A 12,684-nucleotide genomic window follows, 5' to 3' on the forward strand; every position below is an offset into this window, starting at 1 on the left:
CCCCTCTCGCCCTGCTGCTGCTCGATGCAGCAAGCCGATTGTCCGCTCTGACCCACCCGATCCATTCCCGATCCACTTCTCCCAAGCGTCCTCGTTCAACGTCTCCAGCCTAAAAGCGTGCATCACTTCATTTCCTCCTCATCTCCCTTCTTCCTTACTTGCGTCTCAGCAACCCCGCCAATCCCTTCGCCACGCGCGGCACATCGCGCACCGTGATGCTGACTCTCTTCTCCCTCTTCACCTCGCCTTCTTTTGCCTCTCCTCCTCGCGCCTCCTCCTCAGCAATGCTGCCTACCCCTGCCGCTCCAGGCGCAGCCTGCGTCGCCACGCCCGCCTCGACGAGGGCGCCACGCAGCGCCGGCGCCTCGACGAGGGCGGCATTGATGACGCGCGCAAAGTGTGGCGTAGCATCGGCGTCGCGCTCGGCTATGCCGTGCATGTATGACCTGGTTGCCACACCCGTGCCTCGCTAGTCAGTAACGGACGGAACACATGGTGGGTGGGGCGGAGGGAGAGAGAGAGAGAGAGAGAGAAAGAGGAAACACGCACGTATAAGCATCGCCCCTCGTCAGCAGCAAGCTTCGCGGCTCTTGCAGAATCGAAAAGGCCGGGCTTTGTTCGCGTGCACGGAAGCGGGAGCCACTACTTGCACGTTGTTGCTGCTCTTGCTGCTGCGTGGTGGCAGACGCTGCTGCTTGCGCTTCCGTCGGCGCCGCGTCGGCATGCGCGGCAGAGGTTGACGTGGAGAGAGTCGCGTCTGCGTCGTCGACGTAGCGATAGATGTCCAGCAAGGTGTGCGAACCTAGAGAGATGGTCGCCTACGTATCGCGCGCGCGTCGCCGCAAAGAAACGGCAAATCCCGTCGTCAGCCCGACGGCTGGAGCCGGAGAGAGGGGGGGGGGGGGGGGGGGGGGGGGGGGGGGAAACAGGCGTCAGTCCAACTCAGAGGAAGGGGAAGTACAGGAGTGTGAAGAGAGAGAGACGCACCATGATGCCTTGACCGGGCAGATACTCATTGACAAGCTACACAATCCGCCGCCCGCACGCACGTCATCGTCAGTCTTTACCACTCCGCCTTTGCATGTCCCTCAGCCGTGCTCTCTCTCGAGGAGAAAGAGAGAGATGGGGGGGGGGCAAGGACGCAAAACCAAACGCACCACGCTGTTGCCCTCGCGATGCGGACTCGCCTCAAACGCGCCAATGTCGACGAGGCGCTGCTTGATGTACGGATGGCCAGTGTACCATTGGGGCATGGGCGCGGGAATAAGCGTCGGCAGCGCCGCCGCCGCCGCCGACTTCTTTGTGCTGCCTGTCCCCGCCGCAGCCGAGGCTTGTGCTGAGGAGGAGGAGGAGGAAGAGGAGGAGCCGGAGGAGAGTTGACCGCCCCAGTGCTGCAGTCTGTGAAGCTCACGCCCGCTGGTTTGAGCCATGAGCGACGCAAAAAGCTGCAAGGAGAGGTGTTTTACGGAAAAGGAACGCACCTGCGTGCATGAAGAGACTTCCACTTTGGCAGAGGCGCAGCGTAGATCTGTGGCCTCGCAAGAACGGGAGTGAGCGGAGGTGTGCGTGTGTTTGCTAAGGACGATGCTTCGGCACACACACACGGGAGCGGATCATCCGACAGCCCAGTGGGAGCACGCATGGCAGGCATACTGGGCCACTCCACCAACATGCTCTGCCCATCCCCCCCCCCCCCCCCCCCCCCCCCCCCGGCAAGGCTGCGCCTCCCCCGCGCGCTGGGCCCACTCCCCTTGTCCTCTCGCCAGCTCCGGCGTGCGTCCGCCTGTCTGTCCATCTCTCTCGCACCACTTCTTCGCCACGCTCCTCTCGCCAGCCGCCTCGCTGCGCTGCAGCATAGGCGGGGCTCAAGAACTGACCTTGTCCAGCAGATATCTCTCCTCCTCCTCGCTGATGAAGTTGGCGCAGTACCAAAAGCCATCTGCGCCTTTCTCCTTCTCCTGCGCCTCTGCGCCTCTCTCGTCGCCCTGCTGTGCATCTCGCCGCGCTGCCTGCTCCGTCTTGCTCGCCTGCTCGCAGCTGCCGACGGCGGCGCCGGGGCGAGGCGCGCGGGCGGCGTGCGGAATGTGCAGGCGCTGCAGCGTCGGCGTGCGCGTGTGCGGCGCCCAGGGCGTGGGAGGCTCAATGACGATGGACGTCATGGCGCGCGCGCTGCAAGATGTAGCAAGATGGGCGCAGAGGATGGGCAGAGAGCAGATGCAGAGACGGGGCTGGTGGTGGCAAAGCAAAGACGAGACGGCTCGAGCCACGCAAAGATGGCACAGCACGCTTGAGCAGCGCGCGCGCAGCAACAGCACGGCGTGTGGAGGCGGCGACGCGCGCGCATCGGCGTCCAGCTCTTCCGTGCCTACCACCACGCGCCCCCCTCCTCTCTGCCCACGCATGTCCTCCTTCTCCTCGCGCCCACTCTTCGGCGGCGCCCTCTCCGCCTCGCTGCCCGCGGCGTATCTCGACGTGAGCGACGTGCGCCAGGTGCCCGACACGCAGGAGGTGCACGTGTCGCGCGCGGCCGACGATGTCAGCTGCATCGTCGAGCTGCTGCAGTGCGTGCCGGGCGAGGGCGACGAGTGCGTCAAGTGAGTTAAATGAGCAAGGGCGAGAAGGCTGGGAGAGAGAGAGGGGCCGCAGAGGTGGGATTGCGGGGCAAGCGTGGGCCAGGGCGTCAGAGGGGCAGGTGTGCAATGCGGGCGAACTGCATCGAAGCACCCCTTTGCCATGTGCCCCGTGCGTGAGCAGCAACACAGGCCATGGGGCGGCGCGTTTGCCTGCCCACCTTCGACTTGAGCACCCAAGGCCAGCGGTCTGCTTGCTAGGCTGAGGGAGGCGCAAACCTCGATTGGCTGCTTGAAGCGGGTGTACGAGGTAGCAAGGGGGCGGGTGGACATTGAAGCGGGCGGAGAGAACGCCTTGCAGAAGAGCGGCTTCCCCCACGACAAGAATCTCAGAGAGTAGAACGGGCAGTGATAGGCGAGATGCCTACCTGCGACCTAGTCTTGCCGGCCTCATGGCGGCGACGAAGAGGAAGAGGAAGATGCGTCCTCGCCTTCGAGAGAGGCAGCATTTCGAGGCCTGACGATGTTCGCGCCGGCTACAAGGTCTCATCTGCAACAGAGGGGGAGCCTGGCACACCTCGGCGGCCGTGCAACTTCTGCCTACGTCCGTCGTCTTTTGCCTCTTTAAGCTGACCCTGGGCTCCTCTCTGATCAGATTCCACTTCGACTCGCTCGCACACGACAATTCCGCCTCTTCATCCTCCATCCTCTCCATCTTCGCCCTGCCCTCCACCACGCCCTTTTCGCCCGCGCCCACGCGTGGCGGATCGCTGCCCGCGCCCCTCTGTCTCGTCGGCGAGCAGGCGCTCGTCAAGTATGGCCGCGCGCACGGCACGCCCGAGTGCGTGCGCGTCTGGCTGGCCGTGTATCGCCTGGCGCCCGCGGCCAACATCGACGTGGTGCTGAGCGTGAATGAGCCGCTGGGCGAGACGGCGCTGCGCGGCACGCAGGGAATGGAGGCGAGCAAGGCAAAGGAGGTGTTTGAGGAGGCGGCTAGAAGTCTGAAGATCCATGATTGGGCAGTGTTCGCTGAATGAAATGGGAGCCTTCGAACCGACTGACGAGCGACGCGCGACGCCAAGGATCATCGAGAGGAGGTGGTGTGCAAAGTGGGTGACTGTTCTATTCATTTCCTCGCTGCTCCCTCCCCCTCATGCCCAGCCAACCGCAGCCACATAGTCCCACATGCACCCGGCCCACAAGAGGGCTCCGAGATCGCGATTGCTCTCAAACTTGGCCCAGCAGTCCTCTCTGCTCTGCAGATCCACGCTCCGGATCTGCCACGCCAGATGCATCGCCGCCGCCGCCAGCGCCGCACAGCTCGCCGGCTGCGCGGCCAGATTCGCAAGCAGCGTGCCCGTCGCGCCGATGCTCCCCATCGACACGGCCGTGCCGCTGAGGAAGAGCACGGCAAAGCCGCTCAGCACCGGCTTGGTGTGCGCGCCGAACAGCAGGGCGGTCGACTTGATGCCCACCGCCACGTCGTCAGACGCATCTTGATGCGCATAGATCGTGTCGTACACGAGCGTCCAGGCGATTGTGCCCGCGTAAAGGGGCAGGACGAGCGGGAGATGCAGCGTGGAGGAGAGCGCGGCATAGCCGAGGAGAGCACCCCAGTTGAATGTCAGACCTGTGCGAGAGGGAGATCAGAGGGGAAAGAGGGAGGGAGAAGAGCGTGGGGCGCACCGAGAACGGCTTGAGGCCAGTAGGTGATGCGCTTCATGAGCGGATAGATGGTCACGGGAATGAGCGATGCTGCACCGAGCACAATGCTGCTCGTACAGCGGCGTCAGCCTCTACACCCCGATCTCTCCTTCTTTTCCTGCTTGCCAGCGACGAAAGAAAGCTGTGGGGCCAGCGAGAGAGAGATACGCACGAATACCAGTTGAGCTGCAGCAAGACTGCCAGACCCACGCCGAGCTGAGCGCCGAGAAAGACCAAGGCTTGCCGAGGCGTGACGGTGCCAGCTGCGAGTGGCCGCGTTGCTGTGCGAGCTGGCATGCAATGTGCGTCAGTTCCAGGCCTTTCGTTGGCCAGACCTGCGCCGCACGCGCCCGGCAAGTTGCATCCCAGATGGCTAAGAAGCAGGCGACCAGAAAAGCCTACGGAGCCGCAGCTCAAAACGGACATCAACACTCACCGACCTTCTTGTCCAGCTCCCGATCCCAGAGATCATTCACGGTGCACCCGGCGCCGCGCATCACCACGGCACCGACGCCGAAGAGCGCGGTATAGCCGAGCGCGACGCTGGGAGGCAGACCAAGATGGTGCCCGCCCAGTGCGAGGGAGAAGGCAGAGGGCCAGAAGAGCAGCCAGGTGCCGATGGGGCGCGAGAGACGCGCGAGGGCGGCGTAGGGCGCGAGGCGGGAGAGGAGCGAGGGAGAGGAGGGCTCAGGGCGAGGAGGAGCGTTGCGCGGAGAGGAGGCGCGCAAGAGGAATGCAGGCGAGCGGCTGAAGCTGCGGCGCGACGACGCCGGCGAGGAGAGCGGCGAGAGCGGCAGCCGCCGGCGGGAGCGCGACGCGAGCGCAGCGGCGCCGAGGCAGCCGTGCCGCAGCGACGCGCTGCTGCGTGCCAGCGTGCGAGAGGCAGCAGTGTGTGGCGCGAGCGCGGCGCCAAAGAGACGCAGTGCATGCGCCATTGCCTGCGCTGCGAGAGAGAAGAGAGAGAGGAGAGGGAAGGAGAAGACGAGGAGCGTGGGAGGTGGGAGGAAGTGGAGGAGGCGCGCGCGCCGCGCGCGCCGCGGCGTGCGTGAGAAAGCCACAAGCTCGCCGCGCCGCTGCAGAAGCGCGGAGTCGCGTCCTCGGCGTCGTCTCCACCACGGCGCGCGGCTCGCTGCACGGCCACACCGGCCGCTGCCTTCCCACGACGACCCTCGCGACGCCTGCCGCTCCTCCTCTCTCTCTCTCTCTCTCTGCTCGGCACATCCGCTCCCGCCGCCTCTCAGCGCACCCGCTCCGCACTCGGCGCAACTCGGCGCAGCGCGCTTCTGGCCGGCCATGCCCGCCTCTGTCTCGTCGCGCGGCGCCTCGCCCAGCGGCGGCTCGGCAGCTGGCGCAGCGCGCAGCAAGCGCAAGCGGTGCGTGTGCCTCTCGCCTCGCTCTGTCACAGCACTTCACAGCTGATACCCATGCTCTCTCACACAGCTCGCCGCCGTCGTCGCGCTCCAGCAGCGCAGGCAGCAGCAGCAGTGGCAGCGGCAGCGAGAGCGAGGCCCCTCGCCGGCCCCGCTCGCCCGCGGCCGTGCGGCGGCGCTCTCCGGCGCCCGTCGGCGCCGCTGCCTCCACTGCACTTGTGCCGGCAGCTGCTGCCGCCGATGGCGCCTCCACGGCGCGCACCGAGGAAAAGGGCGCCGAGCTGCGCAGCCAGCTCGCCAAGCTCACCGCGACGCGTGCCGGCGGCGCCTACATCCCGCCGGCGCGCCTGCGCGCCCTCATGGCCGAGGCCGCCGCGGCAGATGCGGGCAGTGCAGAGTACCAGCGCATGTCGTGGGACGCGCTCAAGAAGAGCATCACCGGCCTCGTCAACAAGGTGGCGATGGACAACATCAAGTTCATCGTGCCCGAGCTCTTCGCCGGCGCCAACTTGATCCGCGGACGTGGGCTGTTGTGAGTCTGCTGCGCCAGGCGCAAGTGCGACGCACAGTGGCGCTGACACCCCGGCGCAGCTGTCGCTCCATCATGAAGGCGCAGATGCTCTCGCTCGTCTTCACGCCCACCTTTGCCGCGCTCGCCTCGGTCGTCAACACCAAGCTGCCCATGGTGGGCGAGCTGCTGGTGACGCGGCTCGTCTCGCAGTTCCGGCGCTCCTTCAAGCGCAACGACAAGCCCGTCTGCCATGCCACGGCCATGTTTCTCGCCCACCTCGTCAACCAGCGCGTCGTGCATGAGGTGTTGGCGCTCGAGGTGCTCGTGCTTCTCCTCGAGAAGCCGACGGATGATGCGGTCGAGGTGGCAGTGAGCTTCATGCGTGAGGTCGGCGCGTTCTTGGCGGAAGAGAGCCCCAAGGCGAGCAACAGCATCTTCGATCGCTTCCGTGCCGTGCTGTACGAAGGCGACATCAGCAAGCGCGTGCAGTACATGATCGAGGTGCTCTCGCAGGTGCGCCAGCAGAAGTTCAAGGACAACCCGAGGATCCCGGAGGCGCTGGACTTGGTCGAGGAGGAGGACCAGATTACGCACCGCATTGGCCTCGACGATGAGCTCAACGTGCAGGAGGGCCTGAGTGGGTTGCGCGAGTGCGAGATGAGGTGTAAAGCACTGACCTCCACCCTCTTGCAGACCTCTTCAAGCCCGACGCAGACTTCCAGGCCAACGAGCGCAAGTACGCCGAGATCAAGGCCGAGATTCTGGGCGAGAACTCGGACTCTTCGTCGGGCGGCAGCGCCTCGGGCTCGGGCTCGGGCAGCGAGAGTGACGATGAGAGCGAGGGGGAGGCACAGCAAAAGGCCGAGGTGGCGCAGCTGGAAATCAAGGACAAGACCGAGACAAACATGGTCAACCTGCGCCGCACGATCTACTTGACGATTATGAGCAGCGCGGCGTTTGAAGAGGCGGTGCACAAGCTGCTGAAGCTGCAGATTCCGGAAGGCCAGGAGGTGAGTTGCCTGCGCCGCCTTGCCACGTTGCTTCTCGCAGCAGCTGACTTGTGCGCGCCACGCTTTGCTAGATCGAGCTGTGCAACATGATCATCGAGTGCTGTTCGCAGGAGCGCACCTACTCCAAGTTCTACGGCCACATTGGCGTGCGTCTCTGCAAGCTCGACCGTCTGTGGTCTGGCTGTTTCGAGCAGTGCTTCCGCAACTACTACGACTCGATCCACCGCTACGAGACGAATCGGCTGCGCAACATTGCGCGCTTCTTTGGCGCCGTCATTGCGGCCGACGGCATCAGCTGGTCCTGCTTCGAAATCGTCCACATGACCGAGGACGACACGACGTCGAGCAGCCGCATCTTCATCAAGATTCTCTTCCAGGAGATGCTCGAGAAGATTGGCCAGAAGATCCTCGTCGAGCGCTTCAAGGAGCCCTCGATGCAGCCGGCGTTTGCCAACATCTTCCCGCGCGCGAACCCAAAGGACACGCGATTCAGCATCAACTACTTTACCTCCATCGGCCTCGGGCCGCTCACCGAGGAGATGCGCGCGTATCTCAAGGACGTGCCGCGCATACTCGCGCAGCAGGCCGCCCTGGCGAAGGCGCAGCGCGCGCAGGAGTCGTCGGATGACTCGAGCGAGCTGAGCAGCAGCGACGAGTCTTCGAGCCTGAGCAGCAGCTCGGGCGACAGTCGCTCGCCGCCGCCCAGACGCAGAAGACGCTACTCGAGCGACAGCGACAGTCGCAGTCCTGCGCCTCGTCGACGCGCGCGCTCAGACTCGCGCTCTCCGCCGCCGCCGCCACGACGGCGTGCAGACTCGCGCGCGGACTCGCGCAGCCCTCCGCCGCGGCGTCGCTACGATGACTCGCGCAGTCGCAGCCGCAGTCCGCCGCCGCGCCGTCGTGACGACTCGCGCTCGCCTCCGCCCAGCAGGCGTCGCTACGACTCTCGCTCGCCTCCGCCGAAGCGCAGACACGCTGACTCGCGCTCGCGCTCGCCGCCGCCGCAGCGGCGCCGCTACGACTCGCGCAGTCCTCCGCCGCCGGTCAGGCGCGCTGCAGCTCGCGAAGACTCGCGCAGCCCGGTGCCGCGCCGGCGCGTAGAGTCGAGGAGCCCGGTGCCGCGTCGCCGCGACGATAGCCCGCCGCGACGGCGGGACGACAGCCCACCGCGTCGCGGCGGCGGCTACGACGAGCGCGGTGCGCCCCCGCACATGCGCAGTGGAGCAGGAGGCGGATACGGCAATGGCAGGGACGCGGGAGGACTGGGCGGATACGGAGGAGCCGGTGGCTACGGTGCCCCGCGCGGCGACGATCGCCCACCACGTGGACTGCCGCCGCGCGACAACGGCTATGCGCGGCGCGCTTGAGCAGGGAGAAGCCTGGGCATCAAAAGGGAGCATTGGGATGGGGCGAGAAGGAAGGTGAAGTAATGCGCAACACACTACTACTGCACGAGCGCGAGATGAAGAGGCGAGGACGATGAGAGGCAAAGAGGGCGCGAGAAGCATGGGCAATTAAGACGGACTGATGTGGAGGAGCTTGGCTGCGCGAGCGGGACGAAGACAGATTGGTCAGATGGGCTGAGGATGAGGGGGGAAGGGGAGAGACGAGGTGGCTCGGCGGAGGAGGTAAAGGGCGATGGCGGTAGAAAGGGCAGTAGAACGGCAGCGGCGCGGCGGCGGGCAGCGAGCGAGAGGGACGAAGCATCGACGCTTTGTGGCGGGCAGGTGAGAAGGCAGAGGCGGTGGTGACGAAAGTGAAGAGCCGCAGCGGCCGAACGTCGAAGCAAGCAGGCGTGCAGCGCAGTGCACCTGTGGACTTGACGCCAGTAGGTCGAAGGCGGGGACGGCAAAGTAGCGAGCCCACGGCATAGGTCGGGGGTCGAGAGGCAGACAGAGACATGGCGCTCATGCGCGTCCTGTGGCCGTCTCACGTCTCAGCGGCGAGCTCTTTGCCGCACTGACGCTGTTCGCCGCCGCCGTCGAAGTCGAGGCGTTGGCTGCGCCGGCAGCCGTTGGCTCGTCGTCGGTGCTGCTGGCGACAGTGAACAGACTGTGGCTCGTGTTCGGGCGTGTCGCAGGCGTCGCTGCGGGTGCATCGTCGCCGCAGAGACTGGCGATGCTGACGCGCCGCGTGTTGAGCTGTTCGGGCGGCGGAGGCTCCATGTCTTCCTCCTCTTCCTCGCTGCGAGAGCTGGTGCGTGCTCGACTGGCACTGTTGCCCTCCTCGCCGAAACGCGGCGGCGCAGGCAAGTCACCTGCGGTGAAGGGGCGATGACGCTTGGCGTACGAGGATGACGAGAGGGACGCGAGCGACTTGCGCTTGCCCAGCAGACTCTCACGCTCCAACGGCGGCAGCACGTCGAATGCCACGCGCTCGCGCAGCACTAGACCGCTCGAGCTGCCCGGACGACTGCGCGCCGCAGCAGCGGCTGCGCCCGAGGAGCTGAGCGGACGCTCGAGGTGCGCCAGACCCGAACTGCTGCCGGGGCGCTCTCGCACTCCCAGCCTGTCGCTCGTGGTCTCGCGCGGCAGCGGTGGCGGCTGGAAGAGGAAGGGCGATGAGCCTGAAGGCTGAATCGAGGTCGACGTCGACGACGACAGAGGCGGCGGCAGACCGGAGCGCGAAGGACGACGCTGCTCGGCGCCGGAGTTGGTGCCGGGCCGACCGTCGAGGGTGGTCGGTAGAGACATGCTCGGCGGATCGAGGAGACCGCCACGCGAAGTCGGGCGCGAAAGCCCACGCAGTGTGGCCGAGAGTCCGGAAGGCTTGCCATCTGCGCCGTTTGCTGGACTCGTGAGCGGCCGTCGCTCAGCCGCCGCAGCCGAGAGCGAGTCTCCGAGGCGAGGCAGCGTGTGTCCCGCATCAATGCTGCCGCGCGGCGTCGCGAAGGGCGGCGGAATACCGAGCCCGCCAGAACTGCGGGGCACACCGAGAGGCGAAGGACCCGAGGCGGTGTTGGGACGACTGAGCGAGGAGAGAGGCGGCAGCACGGGCCGATCGGTGGGCGTCTCGGGACGTCCGAAGGCCGAGGCTCCACCGCTCGACGAGATGAGACCACGGCCGTGCGACGAAGTGGGCGGCGGCAGACCGTGCGAGCTGCTGGGCAGTGGTGGCAGCCCGTGCGAGCTGCCGGGCAGCGGCGGCAGGCCATGCGAGCTGCTGGGCAGCGGAGGCAGACCATGCGAGCTGCTCGGCAACGACGGCAAGCCATGCGAGCTGCCCGGCAACGGCGGGCTCATGCGTTGCTGCTGCGTGAGTGGTGCTCGCATCTGCAGATGTGCCGCCAATGTGCTTCCGAAGCTGCTCGACGTGGTTGCGGGCGGCAGTGAGTGTGACTGCTGAGCAGGAGGAGGAGCGTGATGTGCTGCCATAGGCGGCGGCGGAGGCGGGGCATCGTGCTTGAACGGCGCTGCGTAAGGTTGAGTCTCGGGCGCAAAGCGCCAATCGGTCTCTGAGCCATTGCCGAAAGCCGCGTATGCCGTCGGCGAATCGTGCGTCTGCGTCGGTGCGCCGTTGCTCGTCCATGCCGCGCCATGCGACGCCGCACTCGGCGCCGCAGCAGCGGGCGGCGCAGCATCGTACCCGTAGAAGCCAGGCGCCGGTGCGCCGTATGCGCCAGACGCTGCAGCTTCGTACTCCGGTCGACTCTGATCGAGGAAGCCGTATGCAAAGCCGTGCTGTGGTGCTGCGGCCTGCGGCGATGCCGACGTCGGAGCAGCGTAAGGCGGGAACGCATTGGGCGCGGGAACTTCCGGCGACGAAGCATAGCCTGGTGCGCCGCCTGCGTACGAGGTAGGAGCGCCAGGCGAGTAGACGCTCGGATGAGCAGGCATCATCTGTCCATAGACGCTCGGCTGTGCTGGAACGCCATAGTGCGCAGCTGCAGAGCTGGGCTCCATCATGGAAGCACGACGCGGCTCGTGTGCGCGAGCATCGATGCTCATGCGACTCGACCTTGCGTTCTTGGGCACGCTCTTGCGGCGCCCATTCTCCTCCATGTGCGCATGCGTCTGTGCGGCAGGGTGTTGCTGCATCATGCCTCCGGGTCCAACGACGCCGACAGGCTTGCCGAGCACTTGAGCGCGCGCATGCTGCGTCTGTGCGGCGTTTGCAGCGAGCGTCGTGTGCAGCGAGACGAGCTCCGTCATCATCGTCTCGTTGCGCTCTGCTTCGTCGGCGTGCACGGTGTGCGCGTGTTGGCGGAGGTTGTCGAGTCGGGAGAAGGCCTTGCCGCAATGGCAGCGGAAGGGACGCTCGCCGGTGTGTTTGCTGGACGCGACGGGACTCAGCGACTTTTTCTCGCGATTAGTACTGCTTCGCGCCGGCGCTACTCACCGAACATGGCGCGCCAGATGCTCACTGCGCGTAAAGACCATCTTGCAGTCGCCAAAGCCACGGCACTGAAACATCGTCACTGCGCTGCCTCCCTCGCCCTTGTCGTCCTCCACTCCGTGCCCATTGCTCTGCGACGGCGGCGCGACGCGCGCTTCGGAAGAGCGCTTGCGGTCGCGCGTCAGCGTCTCGCTGGGCCGTCGAGCTTGCTGCTGTTGCTCCGGAGAGTGCACGTCGTCGGGCACTGCGAAGCTTGCGGACGGAGGAGCTCGCATGTGCTGAAAGTGTGCCGAGGGAGGCGGCTGCATGTGCATCATGCCTGCTGGAGCTGCCTTCATGTCGCCGACGTGCTGCTGCTGCTGCTGCTGCAGCATCAGAGGCGAAGGCTTGACGTCGGCCTGCTCCATGTACTGCATCTGCGCCTGCTGTTGCTGCTGCTGCTGCACGCTGCCGCCGAGGGCGGGCGAGGCGTAGGGCGAATGCTGCACGTACTGCTGCGGCGGGTATGCTGGCGAGGGCACGGCGTACTGCTGCCCGGGTGCAGGCGCGTAGTGCATCTGCTGCGGCGGCGCCGGCACGCCGTACTCGGCGGGATGATGCGGGTTGTGCGGGTGGTGGTGCGGGTGGGCATACGCCATCGGATGCTGTTGCGAGGGTGCTGCACCGTTGCTGCTGCCCGGCGGCGGCGGCGGAGGAGGAGGAGCATACGGCGCGCCCTGCGCCGCAGCGCCGCCGGCCATGTACGGCGAGGTGTTGGCGCCGGGCATGGCCATGCTGCTGGGTATGCGCTGCGAAGAGGGTGCAGCGATGGCGGAGCGGTGAGGGAGAGAGAAGGAGGGCGGCGCTCAACGACGACACGTCCGTGCGAGGGACGGGAGCCGAGTAGGGCAGCAGTAGCGGTGCCTGTCAGGAACGGTGCGCGCGAATGCCGCGCCCTGACGCCCTCGAGGGGCCGTCTGCGTGGGCAGGCTTGCAGGCGCGCAAGATGCGCTGCGGATGCGACGGTGCCAGGACCCGGCGCAGCGAGATGGAGCAGCGACGAGCGAAGGCGAAGGAGAAGTAGTGGATGGTGAGGAAGAGGCGAGCTCGGCGGCGGCGGCGACGACGACGACGAAGCGGCAAGCGGCGTCCTGGCCGAGAGGGCCAACGATGGCGGCAGCGGGCGGGCGGGCGCAGGCGCAACG

The 12,684-nt window shown here is 66.5% G+C and overlaps 5 protein-coding genes across 5 annotated transcripts; 2 read left to right on the forward strand and 3 right to left on the reverse strand.

The window, feature by feature from the left end:
- Positions 1-83: 83 nt before the first annotated feature.
- FA09DRAFT_327055 (hypothetical protein) lies at positions 84-1,297 on the reverse strand. Its single transcript, XM_025741252.1, has 4 exons — positions 1,158-1,297; positions 988-1,023; positions 550-818; positions 84-446 (listed from the first exon to the last, which is right to left on the reverse strand). The coding sequence occupies exons 1-4, from the start codon at positions 1,251-1,253 to the stop codon at positions 155-157; spliced, it is 693 nt and encodes a 230-aa protein (XP_025601369.1). The 5' UTR covers positions 1,254-1,297; the 3' UTR covers positions 84-154.
- Positions 1,298-2,400: 1,103 nt separating this feature from the next.
- FA09DRAFT_335730 (Mog1p/PsbP-like protein) lies at positions 2,401-3,607 on the forward strand (the record flags this gene model as incomplete). Its single annotated transcript, XM_025743791.1, has 2 exons — positions 2,401-2,594; positions 3,226-3,607. The coding sequence occupies 2 exons, from the start codon at positions 2,401-2,403 to the stop codon at positions 3,605-3,607; spliced, it is 576 nt and encodes a 191-aa protein (XP_025601370.1).
- A 74-nt stretch (positions 3,608-3,681) lies between these two features.
- Positions 3,682-5,265, reverse strand: FA09DRAFT_344673 (4-hydroxybenzoate polyprenyl transferase). The gene is made up of 4 exons (XM_025744659.1): positions 4,711-5,265; positions 4,447-4,564; positions 4,257-4,342; positions 3,682-4,200 (listed from the first exon to the last, which is right to left on the reverse strand). The coding sequence occupies exons 1-4, from the start codon at positions 5,207-5,209 to the stop codon at positions 3,722-3,724; spliced, it is 1,182 nt and encodes a 393-aa protein (XP_025601371.1). The 5' UTR covers positions 5,210-5,265; the 3' UTR covers positions 3,682-3,721.
- A 167-nt stretch (positions 5,266-5,432) lies between these two features.
- FA09DRAFT_303170 (MIF4G-domain-containing protein) lies at positions 5,433-8,690 on the forward strand. Its single transcript, XM_025740434.1, has 5 exons — positions 5,433-5,647; positions 5,715-6,176; positions 6,236-6,792; positions 6,849-7,165; positions 7,237-8,690. The coding sequence occupies exons 1-5, from the start codon at positions 5,568-5,570 to the stop codon at positions 8,530-8,532; spliced, it is 2,712 nt and encodes a 903-aa protein (XP_025601372.1). The 5' UTR covers positions 5,433-5,567; the 3' UTR covers positions 8,533-8,690.
- A 66-nt stretch (positions 8,691-8,756) lies between these two features.
- On the reverse strand, positions 8,757-12,636 carry FA09DRAFT_327059 (hypothetical protein). The gene is made up of 2 exons (XM_025741253.1): positions 11,504-12,636; positions 8,757-11,437 (listed from the first exon to the last, which is right to left on the reverse strand). Exons 1-2 carry the CDS (start codon positions 12,271-12,273, stop codon positions 9,073-9,075), a joined length of 3,135 nt encoding a protein of 1,044 aa, XP_025601373.1. The 5' UTR covers positions 12,274-12,636; the 3' UTR covers positions 8,757-9,072.
- Positions 12,637-12,684: the final 48 nt, after the last annotated feature.

The sequence above is a fragment of the Tilletiopsis washingtonensis genome (genome assembly GCF_003144115.1).
Source record: "Tilletiopsis washingtonensis strain MCA 4186 unplaced genomic scaffold FA09scaffold_1, whole genome shotgun sequence".
NCBI classification, from domain to species: Eukaryota; Fungi; Basidiomycota; class Exobasidiomycetes; order Entylomatales; genus Tilletiopsis; species Tilletiopsis washingtonensis.

Bases quoted from the DNA above. Each gene is read 5' to 3' on its own strand.
- FA09DRAFT_327055 (XM_025741252.1), bottom strand. From the start codon at position 1,253: ATGCCCCAATGGTACACTGGCCATCCGTACATCAAGCAGCGCCTCGTC. The intron at 819-987 runs GTGCGTCTCTCT...CGCGATACGTAG, and splicing joins TGCCCGGTCAAGGCATCATG to GCGACCATCTCTCTAGGTTC. The intron at 447-549 runs GTGCGTGTTTCC...TGTGGCAACCAG, and splicing joins ACGAGGGGCGATGCTTATAC to GTCATACATGCACGGCATAG.
- FA09DRAFT_344673 (XM_025744659.1), bottom strand. From the start codon at position 5,209: ATGGCGCATGCACTGCGTCTCTTTGGCGCCGCGCTCGCGCCACACACT. The intron at 4,565-4,710 runs GTGAGTGTTGAT...ATTGCATGCCAG, and splicing joins GGAGCTGGACAAGAAGGTCG to CTCGCACAGCAACGCGGCCA. The intron at 4,343-4,446 runs GTGCGTATCTCT...CTGTACGAGCAG, and splicing joins CTGCAGCTCAACTGGTATTC to CATTGTGCTCGGTGCAGCAT.
- FA09DRAFT_303170 (XM_025740434.1), top strand. From the start codon at position 5,568: ATGCCCGCCTCTGTCTCGTCGCGCGGCGCCTCGCCCAGCGGCGGCTCG. The intron at 5,648-5,714 runs GTGCGTGTGCCT...TCTCTCACACAG, and splicing joins GCGCGCAGCAAGCGCAAGCG to CTCGCCGCCGTCGTCGCGCT. The intron at 6,793-6,848 runs GTGGGTTGCGCG...ACCCTCTTGCAG, and splicing joins CAACGTGCAGGAGGGCCTGA to ACCTCTTCAAGCCCGACGCA.
- FA09DRAFT_327059 (XM_025741253.1), bottom strand. From the start codon at position 12,273: ATGGCCATGCCCGGCGCCAACACCTCGCCGTACATGGCCGGCGGCGCT. The intron at 11,438-11,503 runs GTGAGTAGCGCC...CGTCGCGTCCAG, and splicing joins CATCTGGCGCGCCATGTTCG to CAAACACACCGGCGAGCGTC.